The 20,780-nt window shown below is 42.4% G+C and overlaps 1 protein-coding gene across 1 annotated transcript; it reads left to right on the top strand.

Annotated features, from left to right (window-relative positions):
- The first annotated feature begins 925 nt into the window (after positions 1–925).
- Positions 926–13,355, top strand: UCHL1 (ubiquitin C-terminal hydrolase L1). Its single transcript, XM_077758872.1, has 7 exons — positions 926–931; positions 2,972–3,122; positions 5,670–5,755; positions 5,835–5,882; positions 6,752–6,818; positions 7,740–7,798; positions 12,922–13,355. Exons 1-7 carry the CDS (start codon positions 926–928, stop codon positions 13,006–13,008), a joined length of 504 nt encoding a protein of 167 aa, XP_077614998.1. The 3' UTR covers positions 13,009–13,355.
- Positions 13,356–20,780: the final 7,425 nt, after the last annotated feature.

The raw sequence follows: 20,780 nt of genomic DNA, 5'->3' as shown, positions 1-20,780 counted from the left end.
TCAAGCCGATGGAGATTAACCCCGAGGTGAGCGTCAGGTGCACCGTTGTCCGGGGAGCGCAGGGCCGAGGGTCCGCCCTCGCCAGGTAGCTGCATCGATGACTGGCTTTATTTTTGCATTTTTTCTTTGCATTTGCCTTTCAGATGCTGAACAAAGTGAGTGGCGTCTCGCGCTGCCTCTGTCCCCTTCTCCCGGGAGCGCCGAGGCGGAGGCACCCGGCGGCGTCCTGCGCGCTCCACAGGCGGCCGGGCTGGGGCGCAGTCCGGGCGCCCTCCCTCCGCCCCTGCACCGGGGTCTGGGGGTGGCTGNGGTGAGAAGCCCGCCCTGTCATGCTCCCTACTCATTGGCTGTTACAGAATTTATTGGCTCCTCGCTGGTCCATTCAGCACTGCCTTAAATTTCAAAGAGAAGCAGCATCTCCGTTCCATTCTGTCAGTTATCCAGTCCAGAGAAAGAGCTCATCCTACTCATAAGTTAGCTTGAACCTACGCTTTTCAGAGCCTTCCACTCCAAGGAATGGCTGGTTGTTTCCCTTTAAGGGCTGTGACTTGTCAGTTTATTGTTTGGTTCTCAGACTCCCAGCTCGCAGTAAAATGGAGGGGGGTGGGCCTGCCTAGACCACGGGAGAACAAAATAGGTTCTTGAATCCCTACTCTTGGGTCTCCAGTGGACTCCTGTTTCTTCCCATCCCTCCACTCCCTACAACATGCACACTTGGTTTTTAACCTCCCCAATATACTTAAAAACAACAACAACAACAAAAACTTGATCATTTGTGTATGGTTCCTGTGTGGGGACCTCCTTCCACGCCTCTTTATCCTCTTTCCTCTCTGACCTTGTAGCTAAATGCAATAGGTGGGTATTAGAGCAGTCTTGGAAACACGTTTTCATTTCCCTTTAGATGGTCTTCCTCCTACAAGTGTGCATGGATGTATGTACCTCAAAGACTGAGCATCAGATATAAAAAGGTAGCTGGGATCATTGTTGTCTTGCGATGTATGAAATCCCACTAATTGGCATGGCATTGTCTATCTCCTATTGTGTCACTTGACCCCTGATTCTCGGGAGTGGTGAAATCTGCATTAACAACTTGGGACATTAGCATTTGGGGCATCATTCCAAACACAGTAAGCTTAACTGAAGCACCATGCTAAGGCCGGCTATTCTAGAAGCATCCTCAGCATAAATTATTAAAGCCCTATGGGAAGTTCCAGGCGTTCCTCCTAGTAAATGGGCATAGTAATTTGAGTTAAAAACCCTTATTAAAACTATTAGGGTAATCCCACTGACATGCTATTTATTGTTGGGTAGAACAGGGCTGCTAAATAATTGCAAGTCAAATTAGCTTCCCTATTGACTGAATCAAACACCATCTCCTCTCTCCTTTGAGCTTCTCCGAGGAGCTCTCTTATTAGAGGAACCATGATGACTCGGAGGTTTTGAGCAGCATCACAGGCAAGGCCTCTGGGAGGCAGTGGTGCATCGTGTTTGTCTTTCAAAAGCCCACTGCTTGCTTTTTGCAGGATCAAGCGGCTCTTGTTAAAGAACTGTTCTGGTTTGGACAAGCTCGATACTTCATACTCTTTCAGCTCCAGCTGGGGCAGTCAGATTTATTGAGCACCTGTTCCATGACACAAAACACCAACTAGGCTAAATACTGAAATAAATTAAAAGAAAAGCTGAAGTTTCCATGTTGACTTCTAAACAAGCCGATGTTAATTTAGAAAGCATCTGCTTTTGTCTAAGAGACGATTATGAAATCCTAACTGGACCACCTCTGAAACATTAGTTTTTAAGTGATAATGCAATATTTGCAGACGTATCTCTATGCAAGAGCTCAAACAGCTAAAGAATGGTGTTATCCAATTAAAAAGACCTTAACCTAGAAAAGTGAAAACCCTTAAGTCCATGAGTAACATGTTGCAAAGATGAGGTAGATCTTTGATGCTAGAACTTTCTATTAGTTGGAGCTTAAATCGGTGGTGGAACAAGACCTCTTATTTCTCTGGTGGTGTGTGTCCTTGAGCAGGCTTAAGCTTCAGGTATGTGTACAGTAATGAAAGGCAATTGGAATTAGAAATCTGATATCGTGTCTAAATTAAACTGGTTATGGGAAATTAGTGTTTCTGTACCATTGGCACCTTGCTTTTAACTGAGAAGTCCTACTTTTAAGGTCTAAAATTCATTAACAAAAGGTCCAGACAAGCCCACTAAATTACTGTCCAAAGAGCAAATGGATTCTTGGAGGGCAACTATCTCTAGTCTTCCTCATCTGTTGATTTCTTATGAGCGCCCCCACCCCACATTGTTAATCTGTTCTCAAACTGTAGTTTGCAAGGACAAACAAGTGTCATATCTTGCTCTTGTAGGATGAGAAGATTTTGTGAAGTCACAGCCCAGAACCCTAGACCAGTTGTCTTTCCTTTCAAAAGAATGAGGGAGTAATTTTTAAAAAATTGCTCCTTTCAGCAGTTAAGTCTTGTTTTGCATTTGTTTTTGAAGTACATTCAGACACAATAGAACTTCAAAGAATACTAAGATACAGACTGGCTGGTGTGTTTATTGGACGTTAAAACTGACCAAAGCTTGATTGGGATCTTAGGTGAAATATAGTTATTAGTGGTGTTTAAGGAAGAAAATACTGAACTTGTGTGTTTTTCTTCAAGACCACCCATTCAAGCTAAAAGGTTGCAGTGGTGTCTAGACCAATCCTTGGGCAATGTCCAAGGCCATTACTGCACTGCAGCATTAGGGTGGAGTCTCAGAGCCTCTCCGAACCCCACGGGCTGGCTGACGTGGGTGTGGGAGGCAGACAGGCCATTCTCTGGGCACTGGCCAACACCTAGGACCGAGGCTCCCGCTCACACATCCCACTTGGGTTTCCATTTAGGTGGTAGAACTCTCTGTGCTGCCATCTGTTAGTTCTTTGCATTTTCATTTTGAGATACAAAAATGTTTCTTATATTCACAGCATGAGAACTTCAGGAAAAAACAGATCGAAGAACTGAAGGGACAGGAAGTGAGTCCTAAGGTGTACTTCATGAAGCAGACCATCGGGAACTCCTGCGGTACCGTCGGACTCATACATGCAGTGGCCAATAACCAGGACAAACTTGAGTTTGGTAAGTGGGTGTTGAGGGTAGTCCTCCTGGAGTTGACCTCTAGTTCACCATAACTTGTCGTTCCAAAGCCCCCAGGGGTCTTACCTGCAATGTCTTTGCCTTAAATTGTTTTGAAACCTACTTCTCTAGTTATAATCAGTAGGCAAATTAACATTGATTCTCTCTTGAGGGAAGGAAACTCCTTTTCCAAGAAGCCTGGTCTAGCTTCTTCACCTAGAGGGGAAAAGGGAGTGCGACACAGTTTTGTACTGCCTCTGCTCTTCGATTTGCAGACAGCCAGTGGTTGTGATTCTCGTGTGCCCCTCTTCAGGTCTCAACAATTCAGAGGAATTGGAGATGATAAGCCATAAGATACTAACACCTAGAACTTATCTCTACTGGTTCTGGGTCTCTTAAGCAACAGGGGAGCCAAAATAGCCTAGAACAGCTGGACAAAGATGTGAAAGTTACTTCAGGGAAGCTAGCAGCAGCTCAAAACCTTGGAGGATCCAGCTGTGGACAAAGTCATGTTTGGAGGTTTTAGCTCCTCTCCAGTGAATGGTGGGGAGGATATAGGAGAATGGAGTCTCCGCCCTGAAGTTTGTCCAAAGCACAATCAATAGCACTGAGCTATGTTAAGGTACGTGGCGTAATGTATGATACTGGCCAAGGGTCAACAAACTTTCTTAAAAGATAAGAGTAGGTCTTTTAGGTTTTTGAGGGCCATTGGTCTCCTGTCTGTGTAGTTCAAAAGCAGCCATAGACCAGATGTAAGCCAACGGATGTGGCTGTTTTCCAATAATACGAAGATAGGTACAGTAGTTTGCCAGCTCCTGATTTAGACCATGGACGGGAATGGCTAAGAATTAAATAATTTCAGCTAATACAGTCCACGGTGTTGCTTGTAGCAGGTCAAATACTTTTTTCTTGAAACAAGGTAAGTGTGACCAAGATTACTGCTAGTATGCTTTTGATGTTTTTTTTTTCCCCCAATTTTTTTCTGAGAGAAAAGACTGCATGAGCAGACGAGGGTCAGAGAGAGAGGGAGATACAGAATCTGAAACAGACTCCACGCTTTGAGCTAGCTGTCAGCACAGAGCTTGACGTGGGGTCAAACCCACAAACCGTGAGATCATGATCTGAGCCGAAGTGGGATGCTTAATCGACTGAGCCACCCAGGTGCTTTTGAAATTAACAGCAACAACAACAACAACTTGTTTGGCCATAAGAATCCAAATCTTCTGGAATTTAACTTTTTTGAGTATTGACTTGCCATATTAAAGAGTATTGTAGCTTGATCCTTTATTTCTTCTGCAGCAAGTCTCCCTTTAGAGTACCGTGCTCTGGAGGTCAGAGGGATACTGTAATTCTTTGCAACCGCGATCATGATGTAATCTGAATCCTAGCCCTCATAAAGTTAAGAGGATTCCTGGGGCGCCTGGGTGGCTCAGTCGGTTAAGCATCTGACTTTGGCTCAGGTCATGATCTCATAGTTTGTGGGTTTGAGCCCCATGTCAGGCCCTGTGCTGACAGCTAGCTCAGAGCCTAGAGCCTGTTTCAGATTCTGTGTCTCCCTCTATCTCTGACCCTCCCCTGCTCACGCTCTCTCTCTCTCTCTCTCTCTCTCTCAGAAATAAAAATCAATTAAAAAAAAAAAAAGAGGATTCCTATCACTTCCAAGTTTTAAATGGTCTTCATTTAAACAAATGTGTTTTAGTTTAGAGCTGACAGTTCAAATGCAGTCTTTTGAATAATATCTTGCTCTTACTCTAGCTATGTATTCAGTGTCTCCTAGATTTACCATATTGAGTAGTGACAAAACGCTTTTACCAAACCATCAGCCGGTTCTTTGTCTCTGGACCAGACTATCAGGCTCTTTCCATTTCTTCTTAAGATCCTTAAGTTGGGGCCCCTGGGTGGCTCAGTTGGTTGAGCGCCCGACTCCTGGCCTCAGCTCAGGTCTTGATCTCAGGGTTGTGAGTTCAAGCTCTGCATAGGGCGTGAATCCTACTTAAAAAATTGTTTAAAAAAAGATCCTTAAGTTAATGCCTATCTGGATAACCATACTATGGAGATTGCATTTTCTACCCTGAAGTAAAACCTCTGGATTTGAGAACTGTGGACTAGACTAGAATGTAGTTGTACCAGGTGGGACTGTGTGCTGCCAGGTGCTGTGGGTACCAGTGACACACAAGCCCGACAGCTCCTGCCTTTATGGGATGACCCATCTCACAAATACATGTTACAAACGTATAGCCGCTGTAACGGAGACGAGAGGGGGGTGTGAGGTGGGAGGGAAAGGAGGGCGGGCTAGCAGGGAGTGGGTGCAGGAGAGGGCTTGGCACCCTGGAGGAGAGGAGAGTTCTTTGACTTGAATGCAGTACAAAGAGGTGGATGCCAAAGGCGGGTGAGGGAGAAGGGACGGCTCTTCCACCCTCTCCGAGACCACAGTAAAGAGTCAAGTCACTGAGCATGGCTGGCTGCGTGACAGCTGAAGTTGGCAGCAAATGTGCACCCATTTGCACTGTCTTGTCTACACTACTATACTGTTTTTTTTTTCCCCCAAAGAGGATGGATCCGTCCTGAAACAGTTTCTTTCTGAAACGGAGAAGCTGTCCCCTGAAGACAGAGCAAAATGCTTTGAGAAGAATGAGGTAGGAAAACAACCCCTAGATCATCAGTTTTCAATTCCTACAGAGGTTTTGGTGCTAATTATTTTCTCTTTTCCTGCAGGCCATTCAGGCAGCCCATGATGCTGTGGCCCAGGAAGGCCAATGTCGGGTAAATACATGCAAATGTGAATCAGGGCTAGGCTGCCCAGGGGCCATCTGTGTTTCCCCTGAAATATGAACAAGAACCTCTTACCTGAACACTGCAAATGTTCCCACCCATGGCCAGCTAGGCCCATTAACGCCAGAAGATTCTACCAGAATAATGCTTTGACTATACCTGTTCATAAAGGTGTAGCTCTCCAGAAATCGAATTGGCAGTAAAATAGTCTTGAGTAAATTCAAACTGATGGCTTTTTTGTTTAGATCCAAATGATTCTAAGAGAGTATCACCCCTCCTGGAAATTGAGCATTTCCCATACTTGTCTCACAGACTGTTGGCCAAGGGTAAGGTTACTAGCTAGGACTGATGGTTTCTAGAAGGCTTAAATATACCATTCATCTGAACAGAGGCCTCCAGTCAGGTGTTAATTAGATTTACATTGGTTATCAGTGCCTTTATGACTATAGTTGACCCTGCCACTTTCTAGTCTTGCCTTCAGTGACATACTTACCCTACCTAAGCCTGAATTTCTTTCTTGGTAAAAAGTCCTAAGAGTTCTGATAGTTATGCTATATCTACCTTCATAGCTAAGGTATTAAAAGAGTCTTCTAATATTGTCTATTACATAGGTCATACGTGTTCGCTACACTAGTTTAAAGTAGTACATAAGCAAACCAGTTCAAGCACATTATACTTAACAAATTAAGCTCTGATTTTAAAATCCTTGCAGAATATGTGTATTAAATCAACACGTTATACACTTTGAACTTAAACGATATTAGGTCAATTATATCTCAGTAAAGCTGAAGAAAAAATATTTTGATGCAATGTGTATTACAATAAATACTCATCTTCAAAAATATTTCTTGACTCTTTAGGTAGATGACAAAGTGAATTTTCATTTTATTCTCTTTAACAACGTGGATGGCCATCTCTATGAACTTGGTAAGTTTGTCCATTTGGGGGAACCCAGTATAGTTTCATGCACTCTTTCAGAGGAGTTCCATCTATTACGGGATTGGTGTGTGACTTTGTGGCACTTTGTGTATGTTTATGAAGTGTGTCTTGGTTTAGGAAGCCAAAACAACAAGGTGTTCTCACGGGGGCACTTACTCCTGTATCCTACCCAGAGCACTTCCCTTACCCAGTGACCTACAGAAGGAATGGCTTTAGTCACATACCGGTAAAGAAATCGGTGCCAGATCAGGGCATTCACGTCAGACTCCTCTTCCCAGCTTCCAGTACAGCATGTCCGGTGTAGGGGTGCCAGTGGCAACCTGACAAGGAATGCTTCTGGAAAAGTATAAATGCTTGTGATCTTGTTTGTATGGAAAGAGTTTGGATGTTTAGGGGTATCATTTCCCTTAGCTGGTCCACGGCAGTAAGAAAGCTTATCCATCTTGTGAAAGCCCCTCACCCCCTTGAATTAACGGGGGAAGACTTGTAGCCATGTTGTCTCAAGTCAGGAACCACCTACCAGCAAGTAAAAGCAAAGCAGACGTGGGGCCGGTTGGTGGTCATTGAGGGGCAGTGCAATCCCAGGGATTCCTTCTGCTCTCCGCCCTCCCTGTCCCTCAGAGGCAGCATTTGGCTTTTGCTCTGGGCTGCTGCCAGGAGATGGGGCATGGGCCTCTCTGTTAGGAAGGCTGCATTGGGCTTGTGTGGATCTGTTGCTTGTGAATTAGAATTGCTCGGGTTGGATATCTAGGAGCATTTGAAACTTCTTTTCCAGCCCATTGCTTCTGTCCAGCCTGCCTTTGTGGGAGTGATGGTGGTATTTGGATCTGAAACTTCCGTTTAGGCTGGGTGAACACTGTAGCCAGAAAATATGCAGGGAAACTGACATGCCGGGCTTCTTTGTTGCAGATGGACGAATGCCTTTTCCGGTAAACCATGGCACCAGCTCAGAGGACTCCCTGCTGCAGGTAATCTTCAGAACCCATCTTCGACTGGGGCCCGCGCCTCTTTAACTATATTATCTAAAGTGCTAATACTTTTTCAATGCAGCCAGTAGCATCCACTTGGGTTAATAGCAGCCTGTAGGGTTTAAGGATTATGTTACTGAGCCTGTCTACCTTCTTTTATAAGAAATGGTTTTAAACAGGATCCTTCAGAGCATCCTGACTAATCTGTCTCTTGTGCTGACTTTAGCCTACGGTTAGAATTAGCATGAAAGCTGTTACTTAACTTCCCCGTGGGATTAAGGTGACCATTGTTCTCTTGTCAAATTCCATCATAGCTAACGACTCAAGGAACAGCAACCCGAGCCTTTCCTAATGCCTGTCAAACTGCTGGATATGGGTCAGTTGTACAGGTAGTGTACTATGGATTCTGGTGAGGCAGTCAGCTTCCATTTTTTTCTTCTCCCTTGGTCCACTGTGACAGGACGAGAGAAGCAGATTCAAAACTTGCCTCATTAAGAACTTAAGATCTAGGATCGCTATCCTGCCATATATGACTACAGAAACCTCTTAATTCTGGACAAGGGCTGAAGGGCTACCCTAGGCCCCTTCACCCAGAAAACAAGTCTCTGGAATTGAATCAACTTACTGTTATAAAGTAAAGTTGCTTCGCTGTGACAAAATAAAAAGTGCTGTTAAGGGAAAAATACTTCATTTGTACTAATAACTACTGTTTTCTGAGTGCTTGCTGTGTGCAGATGAAGGGCTGGTAAACTTCTTGTAAAGAGCCAGGTAGAAAATATTTTCGGCTTTGTGTGGCATTTGGCTCTGTTGCAAGTACGGGCATACTTCAGGGATATTGTGGGTTCTGTTCCAGACCATTGCAATAAAGGGAATATTGCAATGAGGTAAGTCAAATGAAATTCTGAGTTTCCCCCCTTATATAAAAGTTGTGTTCTAGTGTAACTTGTAACTGTAGTGTGGTTTATTAAGTGTACAATCACATTATGTCTGAAACAGTGTACATACTTTAATGAAAAATACTTCTAAAAAATGCCTACCATCATCTGAGCTTTCTGTGAGTTGACCTGTTTTTGCTAGCAGAGGTATTGCCTTGATCTTGATGGCTGCTGACCGATCTGGATGTCAGTTGCTGAAGGTTAGGGTAGCTGGGCGATTTCTTAAAATAAGACAACAATGAGTATCCATTGAGTCTTCCTTTTACAAACAATTTCCCTGTAGCCTGTGATGCTTTTAATAGAAATTCACCCACAATAGAACTTCTTTTAAAGTTGGGAGTCCATCCTCTCAAACCCTGACACTGCTTTGTCAACTTAGTTTATGTGATGTTCTAAATCCTTTTGTCATTTCAACAATCTTCACAACATCTTTACCAGGAGTAGACCTCATCTTAAGAAATTGCTCATCCTCGGGTTGCAGCAACTCCATCACAGCCTCAGGCTCCACTTCGCTTTCTTGTTCCCTTGCTGTTTCCACTGCATCTGCAGTTACTTCCTCCACTGCATCTCGAGCCCCTCAAGGTCAGCCATGAGGGTTGGAATCCACTCTTCCAAACTCTTGTTCATGTTGACATTAGATCTCTTCCCATGAATCAGGAATGTCCTTAATGCCATCTAGAATGGTGCATCCTTTCCAGGAGGTTTTCAATTTATTACCCAGCTCCTTTGGAGGAATCTGTATCTATGACAGCTTATAAGCCTCACAAAATGTATTTCTTAAATAATAAGACTTGTAAGTTGAAATGACTCCTTAATTCATGGGGCTACAGAATGGACATTTTGTTAGCAGGCATGAAAACAACATTAGTGTCATCGTACATCTCCATCAGAGCTTCTGGCTGACCAGGTGCTTTGTCAGTGAGCAATCATATTTTGAAAGAAATCTTTTTTTCAGAGCAGTAGGTCTTAGCAGTAGTGGGCTTAAAATATTTAGTAAGCCATTTGTAAACAGATATGCTGTCATCCAGGCTTTGTGTTTTTCCAGTTACAGAGCACAGAGTAGATGCAACATACTTCTTTTTTTTTTTTTTAATGTTTTATTTATTTCTAGGAGAGAGAGAGAGACAGCGTGAGCAGGGGAAGGTCAGAGAGAGAGAGGGAGTCACAGACTGAAACAGGCTCCAGGCTCTGAGCTGGCAGTCAGCACAGAGCCCGATGCGGGGCCCGAACCCACGAACCGCGAGATCATGACCTAAGTGAAAGTCGGTCGCTTAACCGACTAAGCCACCCAGGCGCCCCAGATGCAACATACTTCTTAAGAGCCCTAGGATTTTCAGCATGGTAAATGAACACTGGCTTCACTTCAACCACCAGCTGCGTTAGCCCCTAACAAGAGAACCTGTCCTTTGAAGCTTTGAAGACAACTATTGACTACTTTTGCTAAGAAAGTCCTAACTGCTATCTTCTTCCAATAGAAGCCTGTGTGCTCTGTGTTGAAAATCTGTTGCTCAGTGTAGCCACCATCGTTAACGATCCTAGCTGATCTTCTGGATAACGTGCTTTGCCGGGCACTGTGATGTTACGGAGGCGCCTTCCTCATCGTGCTTACTAAGTCAGTGTCTGCTAGCTTCAAACTTTTCTTCTTCAGCTTCCTCCCCTCCCTCAGCCCTCGCAGAACTGAAGAGACTTAGGGCCTTGCTCTTCATTGGCTTTGGTCTATGGGAATGTTATAGCTGGTTTGGTTTTCTTTCCAGACGACTCAGACTTTCTCGATACCAGGAATAAGGCTGTTTTGCTTTCTTACCATCCATGTGTTCGGTGGAGTAGCAGTTTTAATTTCCTTCAAGAACTTTTCCTTTGCGTTCACAATGGAGCTAACTGTTGGGCACAAGAGATGTAGCTTTCAGTCCGTCTCAGCTTTCGACATGCTTTCCTCACTAAGCCTAATCATTTCTAGCTTTTGATTTGAAGTGAGAGACGTGGAACTCTTCCTTTCACTTGAACACATAGAGGTGACTGTAGGGTTATTGATTGGCCTAATTTCAATATTGTCTCGGAATAGGGAAGCCTGAGGGTAGAGAGACACAAGGGGAAAGTGGCCACCGGAGCTGGGAGAATACACACAGGTTTATATTAGGGTTGCTGTCTTGTATGGGCGTGGTTGATAGCACCCTATAACAATTGCATCAGTGACGTCAAAATCCCCAATCACAGATCGTCATAACAAATACAATTAAAAAAGTTTTGAAATGTTGCAAGAGTTACCAAAATGGGACACAGAAGCACAAAGCCAACGAATGCTGTTGAAAAATGGCACCAAGAGACTTGCTAAATGCAGGGTTGCCACAGACTTCTGCTTTGTAAAAATGCGTATCCGAGAAGCGCAGTAAGGTGACGTGCAATCAAAGGAGGGATGCTCATGTCCAGTTTTGCTGTGATGGCTGCAGAGCAGCCCAGAGATCGCATCTCAGTGAATGTGCGGCCATATTCTACTAAAACTTCATTCGTAAAAACAGGCAGTAGGCTTCACTTTGCCGACCTGTGTGCTAGATGCTATTCTAAGTGACTTCCAGCTTTTAGAGAATGCTTTTAACGAGTTAAAAGCATTAGCCACTGTTATACTACCTTTCTCTATAAAAGACCTGACTTTGGAACATTGTAAACCTCATGACCTGAAGGTGCTAGTGGACCAGATTATGCCACCAGGTGGGAGGGTCACTTTCTCGAGTTTGCTAACTCTGGGATTTACAGGGCTATATGGGAACAGTAATAAGGAATGAGAACTAGATCCAGAAATGCAAAATTGAGGGGGATTTGCAGAGTCCAAATTTACTTTTGGGACAGCATTAAAACAGAGGCAGAACTTCTGCTTATGGCCCATTTGGGGGAAAGACTGGTCCTTCTACTAAGGTCTAAGGTACTTACTATCCTATCAAACACCAAGAGCACCATAAAATGTGCGTCCCAGAGGAGACTTACAACTGTTAGTTTTAGTAGGATTTGTGAGGTATGGGGAAGGTAAAACTTTGTTTTAAAACAATAAAAACTGTTTCGAATCTCATTTAAAATTAAATGGAATATAAACTAATATCTTAGTGAAAATTCTTATCCTAAATAAGGCTGCTGGTGTATGTGATTAAAGCTGTTTTAGGTTGTCTAAACTGTACAGTAAAATACTGCTAAACTGTTAAGAAAGTACATAAGCCTAATCCGAGAATTGTGAATGTGAAGGAATTGAGGTCCTAGCTCGTTGTCTGGAGGGGATGGCTGTTTCTTTAGACACACATCTGTAACGTTCATCATCATGGGCCCTCCAGGGAAGTCAGTTTGGGGAAGGAACATCTGGAATATCAGTATATTCCAAATTCTGATAGAGAACAAAATAGGTAGATGTCAATCTAGAATCCCCTCTAGTTCTTACAAGTTGTTCTGAAGTAGGAGCAAAACTCTGGGTGTGGTCGATGCCATTTAAAGGCCAAACTCCCGGAGTTGATTGGCTTTAGACCTTGGGGGCTGATGTTCCGGGACTGTTCGTTCTGTCCTCTTAAAGGTCGTGTTGGATATGGTTTGTGGAGCTGTCTCTTCACTGGATTGTTTTACAGTTTAAACAGTGATTGACATTTACTATGCCAAGTCTTTTAAACCGTAGAATTTGGTAAATAACTACATTGGCATCAATTTTCTCTTTCCAATCTTTGTAATCTAGGCCTTAGAACTAGTAACACATGTCACTCCCATCAGTAAGAATTCATCATTTGCACCTGGAAAACCAGGCTATTTTATGAAATGTTCACTTGAAAGAAATTTGTGTCTACTTGGAATTTTCGAGTTACGGGAACTTTTCTGCTCCCTTATGTGGGAGAGAGGATCCATTTTTTATCTTGTTTTTCTTTGAGGAAAAGAGCACTAGTGGTGGTGTTTTCTTGTCAAAACCAGGGACAAGGTGGGAGAAGCCCAGAGTATTTGGTGGAGGTAATAAAGAAGTCAAAGCTTCCAAAGTCAAGTCTGTGTTGTGGGTTCCTGTCTCTCCCCTCACCTGATTTTTTTTATTAAGTCAACCCTGGTTTTCAAGTTCAATGGGAGGTTTGAAGCCGATCAGGGTGACCTCTGAACCTTACTGTTCCTTTCTCCTTGAAACTTCATTTTGAGCTGCCGCCGCTTGGATATTAATGACCTTTCTCCTTGCAGGACGCTGCCAAGGTCTGCAGAGAATTCACTGAGCGTGAGCAAGGGGAGGTCCGCTTTTCTGCCGTGGCGCTCTGCAAGGCAGCCTGATGCCCTAGGGGAGGGGCAGCTTTCTCACCCCTCTTCCCTTCAGCGTGAAACCTGTCCCCACAACGCAGTCTAAAATGCTTCAGTACTTGTGGAACACAGCTGTTCTCCTTTGGATGTGCAGATACGCTCTCACCCTCAACCACACCCAGGCACTAGCAGAGCTCAGCTGTCGATCGAGCAAAGTTGGATAGAAGCTTCAGATGGCGAAGCATTGTGCCCTAGTATGTATTGTACCTCAATAGCTAACGCTTTAAATGGCCACTTTGGTTTGTGTCTGTTAAAGTTAAGGCCTTGGATGTGGTTTAATTGTTTGTCCTTAACAGAAATAAAACTTTTCTGCTGATTAAGGGATGAGCCTAAACTGGTTTTCATTTTCTTCTTTTTTTTTTTTTTTTTATTTCTAGGAGAGAGAGAGAGAGAGACAGCGTGAGCAGGGGAAGGTCAGAGAGAGAGAGGGAGTCACAGACTGAAACAGGCTCCAGGCTCTGAGCTGGCAGTCAGCACAGAGCCTGACGCGGGGCTCGAACCCACGAACCGCGAGATCGTGACCCAAGCGAAAGTCGGACGCTCAACCGACTAAGCCACCCAGGCGCCCCCATTTTCTTCTTTACCTTCCCCTCCAATACATCTTCTGTTCCTAGTGTTATACATTTAGGTCTTCCACAGAAGCAATTCCTACAGCCTGGGTAGGACTCTGAAAATAGTACTGGTTCAGCATATCTCCAGACTGTTTTCCTCTACATTTGTTTTCCAGATTTTATTTTTAAGTTTATCTTGAGAGAGAGCACAGCATGAGCTGGGGAGGGGCAGAGAGAGCAGGAGAGAGGATTCCAAGCAGCCTCTGCACTCTCAGCACAGAGCCCAGTGTGGGGCTCTATCTCCTGAACCATGAGATCATGACCTGAGTGGAATCAAGAGTCAGACACTTAACCAACTGAGCCACTCAGGTGCCCCTCAATATTTTAAGTAATCTCCACACTTAGTGTGGGGCTCAGACTTCCCTCTGAGATCAAGAGTTGCATGCTGTACCAACTGAACCAGCCAGGTGCTCCTGTCTGTACATCTGTATTACTGTATACATCTGTAGACTTAAAAGATTTTTAAACTTTATTTTTTAGACCAATTTTAGATTTACAGAAAATTGAGAAGCTATTAGAGTTGCCATATGTTCCTCATCCATTTCTCCTATTAGCATATTACATTAGGAGGAAACATCTGTTACGGATAACCAACAACTGATACTACTGTTAACTAATGTCCCTAGTTTATTCATTCAGATTCTTTTTTATAAAAAAAATTTTTTTTAATGTTTTATTTATTTCTAGGAGAGAGAGAGTTTATCTTGAGAGAGAGCACAGCATGAGCAGGGGAGGGTCAGAGAGAGAGGAAGTGACAGACTGAAACAGGCTCCAGGCTCTGAGCCGGCAGTCAGCGCAGAGCCCGATGCGGGGCTCGAACCCACGAACCGCGAGATCGTGACCCAAGCGAAAGTCGGACGCTTAACCGACTAAGCCACCCAGGCGCCCCTTCATTCAGATTCTTATAAGTTTTGACCAAATGCCGTTTTTCTATTCCAGGATCCCATCCAGGACACCATATTACATTTAGTGGTCATGTCCAGGCTCCTCTTGGCTTTGATGAGTTCTCAGACTTTGGTTTTGAGGACTTGGCAGTTTTGAGGAGTACCTGATAAATATTTTACATGCTGCCCCTCTACTAGGCTTTGTCCAGTGTATTTCTCATAATTAGACTAGGGTTTTGTGTTTGGGGGAGAAAGGCCACAGGGATAAAGTTGCCATTTTCATCACCTCATATAAAGGGTATATCTACAATATCAAAAGGATTTATCACTGTTGGCACTGACCTTGATCGCTTGGCTGAGGTGGCATTTGTCATTTTCACTGTAATGTTAACTTCCCACCCGCCTTCCCTTCATATTATACATTCTGGAAGGAAGTCTATGCACAGCCCATACTTTTGGAGTAGGGAGTTGAATTATGCGCTCCTTGAGGGTGATGTATAAATTTGGAATCTTCTTCCAAGGGAGATTTATCTCTTCTCTCCTATTTATTCAATTATCAGTAGGAAATCACAGATACTTTGTACTCTGGTTTGTAATCCCATAGTACATTTTGTTCACATTGTTGTAGCATTGGTCATTGAAAGCTATTCATTTGGTTCCCCACCTACTTGACCTACCTTATAAATGTAGGGGCTTTTTGTTAAGCAATTCCTTGTTTCTCAGAAATTAGGCTTTTTTTTTTTTTTAAAACATGTCTGCCATTTGTTGTTAAGCCTTACTATTTTACAGATAAGGTTACTTAAATATATAGTGCGTAGACTTGCATTAAAGAATAAATGATATTCTCAACAGTAGATACTTGAATATAACTGATTCTCACTAATTAAAGGAACTAAGGTCTGTGAGGAAGAAACTCCATGCTTTTGACTGTGATCTTCATAGAAAAGCTTTGTTGCCAGCAAGTTCAGATAATTTGGGTCTCTGTTGCCTTACATTTTTCATCCCTGATTCTTCTACGGTGGTAACACTTCTGATTTCAACTTCCAGGTGAAAGGTATTTTGGGTCCTAAGAGGAAAATGATCACTACTATTGACCTCCTTTTAATGTAAAAAAACAAAACAGGAAAACAAAATATACAGTGGTTGAGATAATTCTAATTGCTTAAGGTTGAAGCCAGAGGGATGTGGTTTGAATTCTAACTTATTGTGTGACTTCTATACAATTACTACAAAAAGGACTTACGGGAAAGGAAGCAAATCAAGGCCTCTTCCTACTTAACATGAGCCGGAAAAAAAAGTCACTTTTGGCCTCTGGAAATAGATTATGTCACTAAACATAACTGTAAATCTTTATACTTTGTGTATGAGAAACATTTATTAAAATGATTCCGAACTAACATGCTGTAGCATGCCACACCGTGAAAGGTTATGCAAGATGTGGGTGGTCCCACCCCTGGAGGCACAGCGAAATGTCAGTTTTACAGGCACCGAGGTTAGGTTACATGTCCAAAGCCTCACCACTATTCACTAGGGAAACTGCGCTTAGATTGTGGACTGACTACCCAAAAGTAGCTAGCATAGGTTGGGAGTCAGTATCCTAGGCTTTAGGGTTTACAAACTTGTCTTTGACTTTCACTTCTGTTTCTCAGTAACTTTGGGCAAAGGAATTACACCCCCCCCTTCTATATCTTCATTGTTTGATATTACACTGGGCACAATAGTGAAGATGTTGGGAAAGTGCCTCTAAAAGCTTCCAAGTACCAACATCTTCCCCACTGTTCTCCCCGAGGTCTCAGCCATGTTCAGCTCCAAGGGGTTCCATTGACTTTGTGTTCCATGTGAAGGCAGTGTGCACCTGTTTCCCCAGCAAGCCCTCTTAACTGACATCTTGGATTTGTCAGAGATCTGTGTCCAGTTGGCTTCTTGCTTTAAAAGGTTTTTAGTCTTTGGGGCGCCTGGGTGGCTCGGTCAGTTGGGTGTCCAAATTTGGCTCAGGTCATGACCTCACAGTTTGTGGGTTTGAGCCCCGCGTCAGGCTCTGTGCTGACAGCCAGCTCAGAGCCTGGAGCCTGTTTCAGATTCTGTGTCTCCCTCTCTCTGTGACCCTCCCCTGCTCATGCTTTCTCCCTCTCTCTCTTAGAAATAAATTAAAAAAAAAAAAGTTTTTAGTCTTTGACTTTGAAGATGACTGTAGTGCTTTCAAAGGGCAAAGCCATCTGATGTTAAGCATGTTCCTTTTTAAACTAACACCCCAAATGTCCAACTGAGGACATCTTTAAGTTACACATCTATTAAGTATAATACTTGGTCTGTCTGAAAGACCCAAAAACATGGAAAAATATTTATGCATGAAATGAGTGACATAGTTTTATAAATGTGGATACAAATGTGCTTAGAGAAGACCATAATAGCTAAGTTTTTAACAATATTCCAAATTAAATTTTGTCATCATATGAGGTTGGTATTATCCCCATTTTGCAAATAGAAAACTAGAGCACAGCAAAGTTTAAGCAACTTGCTGAAGGTTATTTGGTAGGAAATGATTTTACTGAGATTCAAACCCAAGCAGACTAGCTCTAAGAGCCCACAATATTGATTATTGCTGGGCATAGATAGACCCAACTTAAAGCAAATCAAGTTTAAGCTTTAGGACCTTATACTTGAATCACCTCTTCCAACACCCTGGCAGCGCGACCTTGTGAAATTTGTAATTTTTCAAAAACTTGGGTCAGTTCCTGTCTCTAGATTATGGATTATTTTAACTTTATGTTCTCATTTTCCAAGCTTTATAAAATTACCATATTATTCATAATAAAAAAGCTTGAGTTTTTTCCTCTAGGACTTAGAAATCTACAGTGAGCTCCTGCTGGTTACTCTCAAGTTTCTTTATGATTGAAGTCAGTGGAACTTATAAACTTAGTCTTCTGTCTTCTATGGGCCCCATTGTAAGGCTATTTTTGTTAATTAATTTTTAAATAAACTCTACGCCCATGGTGGGGCTCGAACTCATGACCCCAAGATCAAGAGTTGCACGTTCTACCAAATGAGCCAGCCAGGCGCTCCCATTATGAGGCTATTTTAGAACTTAAAATAATCATCTTTATTTCTCCTAAACCTCAGATATTTGGAACATGTTCAATTTCCTACACAGCTTGTCATGTTAAATAATGACTTGCTAATTTGGCAGAGTTACTTTCTTTGTCCCTTGAATGATGTGATCTTAACTCATTGGTATAATAGCATTAAATTGTTTGCCTGTTTGATTTTTTGACTTGGCATTAGCTGAGGAACAAGGTGTGGTTTGGGTTTAACCATTCAGGGTGTGCTGCTGTGATTTGCCTACAGCCAGGGTCTGGTGCAGTCCTGTAGAATGGGAATGACAGGGCCGTCCCACAGGATTTATCTTAGCTTATCAAGCTAAGTTAAGCCACATGGGGCTAAGTACATGGAGAGCAGGCTTGAGTAATTGTGCTAATGGACATAAACTGTTAATACAGGGTTGAGGAGTGTGTGTGTAAGTGAATCTTCATGGAAAGGAAAAAGGGAAGTAGACAAGTCTCAGCAGAGTAAACAGTATAGATGATGTTTTCTCCTAATACAAAATCTCTGGATTTGGGCAGTTTAAATCTTTTGATGGTTGCCTTTCACTGCTTATGAACGCAATCGATAGTCTTCAATCGATTCAAAATCAAATTTTATACGAATGTGTTTCCTAATTCTTAGGAATCAGATGTTTTCCATAGTGTTAATCATTCTCTAAAAAGCGGGCTTAAAAAGAATCTTAACTGGGGTGCCTGGGTGGCCAAGTTGGTTAAGTGTCCAACTTCAGTTCAGGTCATGATCTCATGGTTTGTGAGTTCGGGCTCTGAGTTGGGCTCTGTGCTGACAGCTCAAAACCTGGAGCCTGCTTCAGATTCTGTGTCTCCCTCTCTCTGCCCCTCCCCCTGCTCGTGTGCACACTCTTTCAGAAATAAACATTACAAAAAATCTTAACCTTAATATGATACATTTACTACAGTAAATGAACCAATATGGATAAACTATTAAGCGAAGTCATACTTTATTCATATTTGTTAAGTTTTCACCTAATGCTCTTTTGTTGTTCCAGAATCCCATCCAGGAGACTGCAAATCATGTAGTTGTCATGTCTTCCTTAGGCTCTTTTTGGCTGTGATTTTTTAAAAATAAAATCAATTACACTGCTCCCGGGGCTGCGTTGGGGGCTGCGTTGGCTTTAACTCCGGGCAATGCTGCTTATCAGTGGGACAGCATAGCTTTGTACTTGAGAGCAGCAACCTGTGCGATCAGTTCCATTACCAGCTGGGTGCCTCCAGAACTTGATTTCCTCATCTGTAAAGTGGGCTCAGCACTTCCTCATAGGTTTGTGAGAATCCCATGAAAAGACTTTTGAGGTTCTTGGGGATGTGCCTAGAATACAGTAGATACTATTGTTTATATTTTTATCATCAGCTATTTTCTTTCAATTCTTCTTTCTTTTTTCCCCAAGCTAAATCCTAAGGTAATATGTGCTCTTTTCTGCTCATTGCCAAGTCAGACCTCATTTTCTGGGATGAGGCACCGTTTCCAAAACAAGTTTTCCTAAAAGTTATCTTAAACCATGGCTCCTAGACCATTGGTGCCTGTTCTTTGCAGTGAGAGGGGTAGGTACATTTCGTTCTACATGAAGACATGAATACTATCAATGTATTTACCCTCTTGTAGTAGGGATTTTAAAGAAGGGACTGAGGATTTAACTGTATCTTTTCTAAGGACAGAAGAAGTGTTTTGCAAATGGAGATTCATAGGTTTGTTTGCTTTTGTTGACATGAAGGTATCTCTAGGCGTTAGAGAAAACAATCTTTAAACGTTTAGTATTTGGATATTTAAGACCAAATTGAGAGGCTAAATTCTCGATTTCACATCCAAATACATTGAATAAAAGACAAAACTTTATTCAAAACTATACTTCTTGTCTCCAGTAGGTGGCAGCATAGGAAAACGTATGGCAATTTGGTAGCTGAGTAAGTTTGAACAAAATTGAGTCGGGAAGAAAAACCAATTGCTATTGGTGTCTTTGCCTTTCTGGGTAAATGGAGCAGGATGATAGGCTTGGGCTTCCTTTTGGGCCAATGTTTTGGGCTGGACTAACCAGTCCTGATATATATTGGCGAAAGCCAGCCTTCTGAATTGCTTGTTAGGCTATTCATAATTTTACCCAGGTTCTATTTATTTTTATCAGAAAAAATAAATAAAAATAAGTAGTAATACGTTCAAATCACAAGTTCACTAAATAAATACCTCATCTGCCAATGATGAGTTAGATATTATCCCAAGTACAATCGATATGAGGTAACCAATTCTATAATCAATTCTGCATCTAGTAAAACCTTTCTTCCAAATCGATCTTAATATTAGAAAATAGTGGAATTAATTGTATCGTATCGTTAGATCTTTAGGAAAGCATTTTCCTTAACACTTCAGGTAAACAATGTTAATTTTATTTCAAGTAGTTTCATAAAGACTCATTTGACACTTATATTACAAGTACTGAGTCTAGTCCCAACATTGACATTAGCTAGTTGGGTGACATTAACTAAATCCCTTTTTTTGGGGGGGGGGGGATTAGTTTCTTCATTAAAGAAATAAAAGAATTAGAAGTCCCTTATATCACTTCAAGTTTATATATCAGAAGCTCCACTGCTCATTTTCTTGGCCAATCCCAGCGTCATCAAGTACATATTGCAGACCTATGGCCCTTTATTATAACCACTTTGTTGTAATGCTCCCTTTACTATCCTGAGACTTTATAGTTGATATAACCTATCTACACATGTAACCTTAATAAGGCAACTTGAAGAAAGAAAGTATGGGAAAAGGTGCAACATACACTCAACACAGTTGTAGGTGACAGATGGTAGCTCCATTGTGGTGAACAGAGCATAATGTGTAGACTTGTTGAATCATTACGTCGACACTTGAAACTAATGTAACATTGTGTGTCAGCTATACTGTAATAATGAAAACAGAAAAGAAATACATGTTCAACAGGTAAACGCTTAGGTGATGCTATAGTAGAAGGCAGGAAGTAGGCTGAGACTTGTATTTAACATAAAAACACTGAGACAGGAGAGCCACAACTTCAGCTGGAAGCAGGGATGGCATGTAGACAGTTCAGAGTCCATGAGCAGCCTTTGTATTGGTCATGTGAATTTCCAAAATGGCTAATAATCTTACTAAAGTCCCCAGCAGA

Source organism: Crocuta crocuta, unplaced genomic scaffold (genome assembly GCF_008692635.1).
Source record: "Crocuta crocuta isolate KB4526 unplaced genomic scaffold, BGI_CrCroc_1.0 scaffold223, whole genome shotgun sequence".
NCBI lineage: Eukaryota > Metazoa > Chordata > Mammalia > Carnivora > Hyaenidae > Crocuta > Crocuta crocuta.
Note: the sequence above shows the minus strand (reverse complement) of the source record. Positions and strands in the feature narration are given on the sequence as shown.

Bases quoted from the DNA above. Each gene is read 5' to 3' on its own strand.
- UCHL1 (XM_077758872.1), top strand. The intron at 5,756-5,834 runs GTAGGAAAACAA...CTTTTCCTGCAG, and splicing joins AATGCTTTGAGAAGAATGAG to GCCATTCAGGCAGCCCATGA. The intron at 5,883-6,751 runs GTAAATACATGC...TTGACTCTTTAG, and splicing joins CCCAGGAAGGCCAATGTCGG to GTAGATGACAAAGTGAATTT.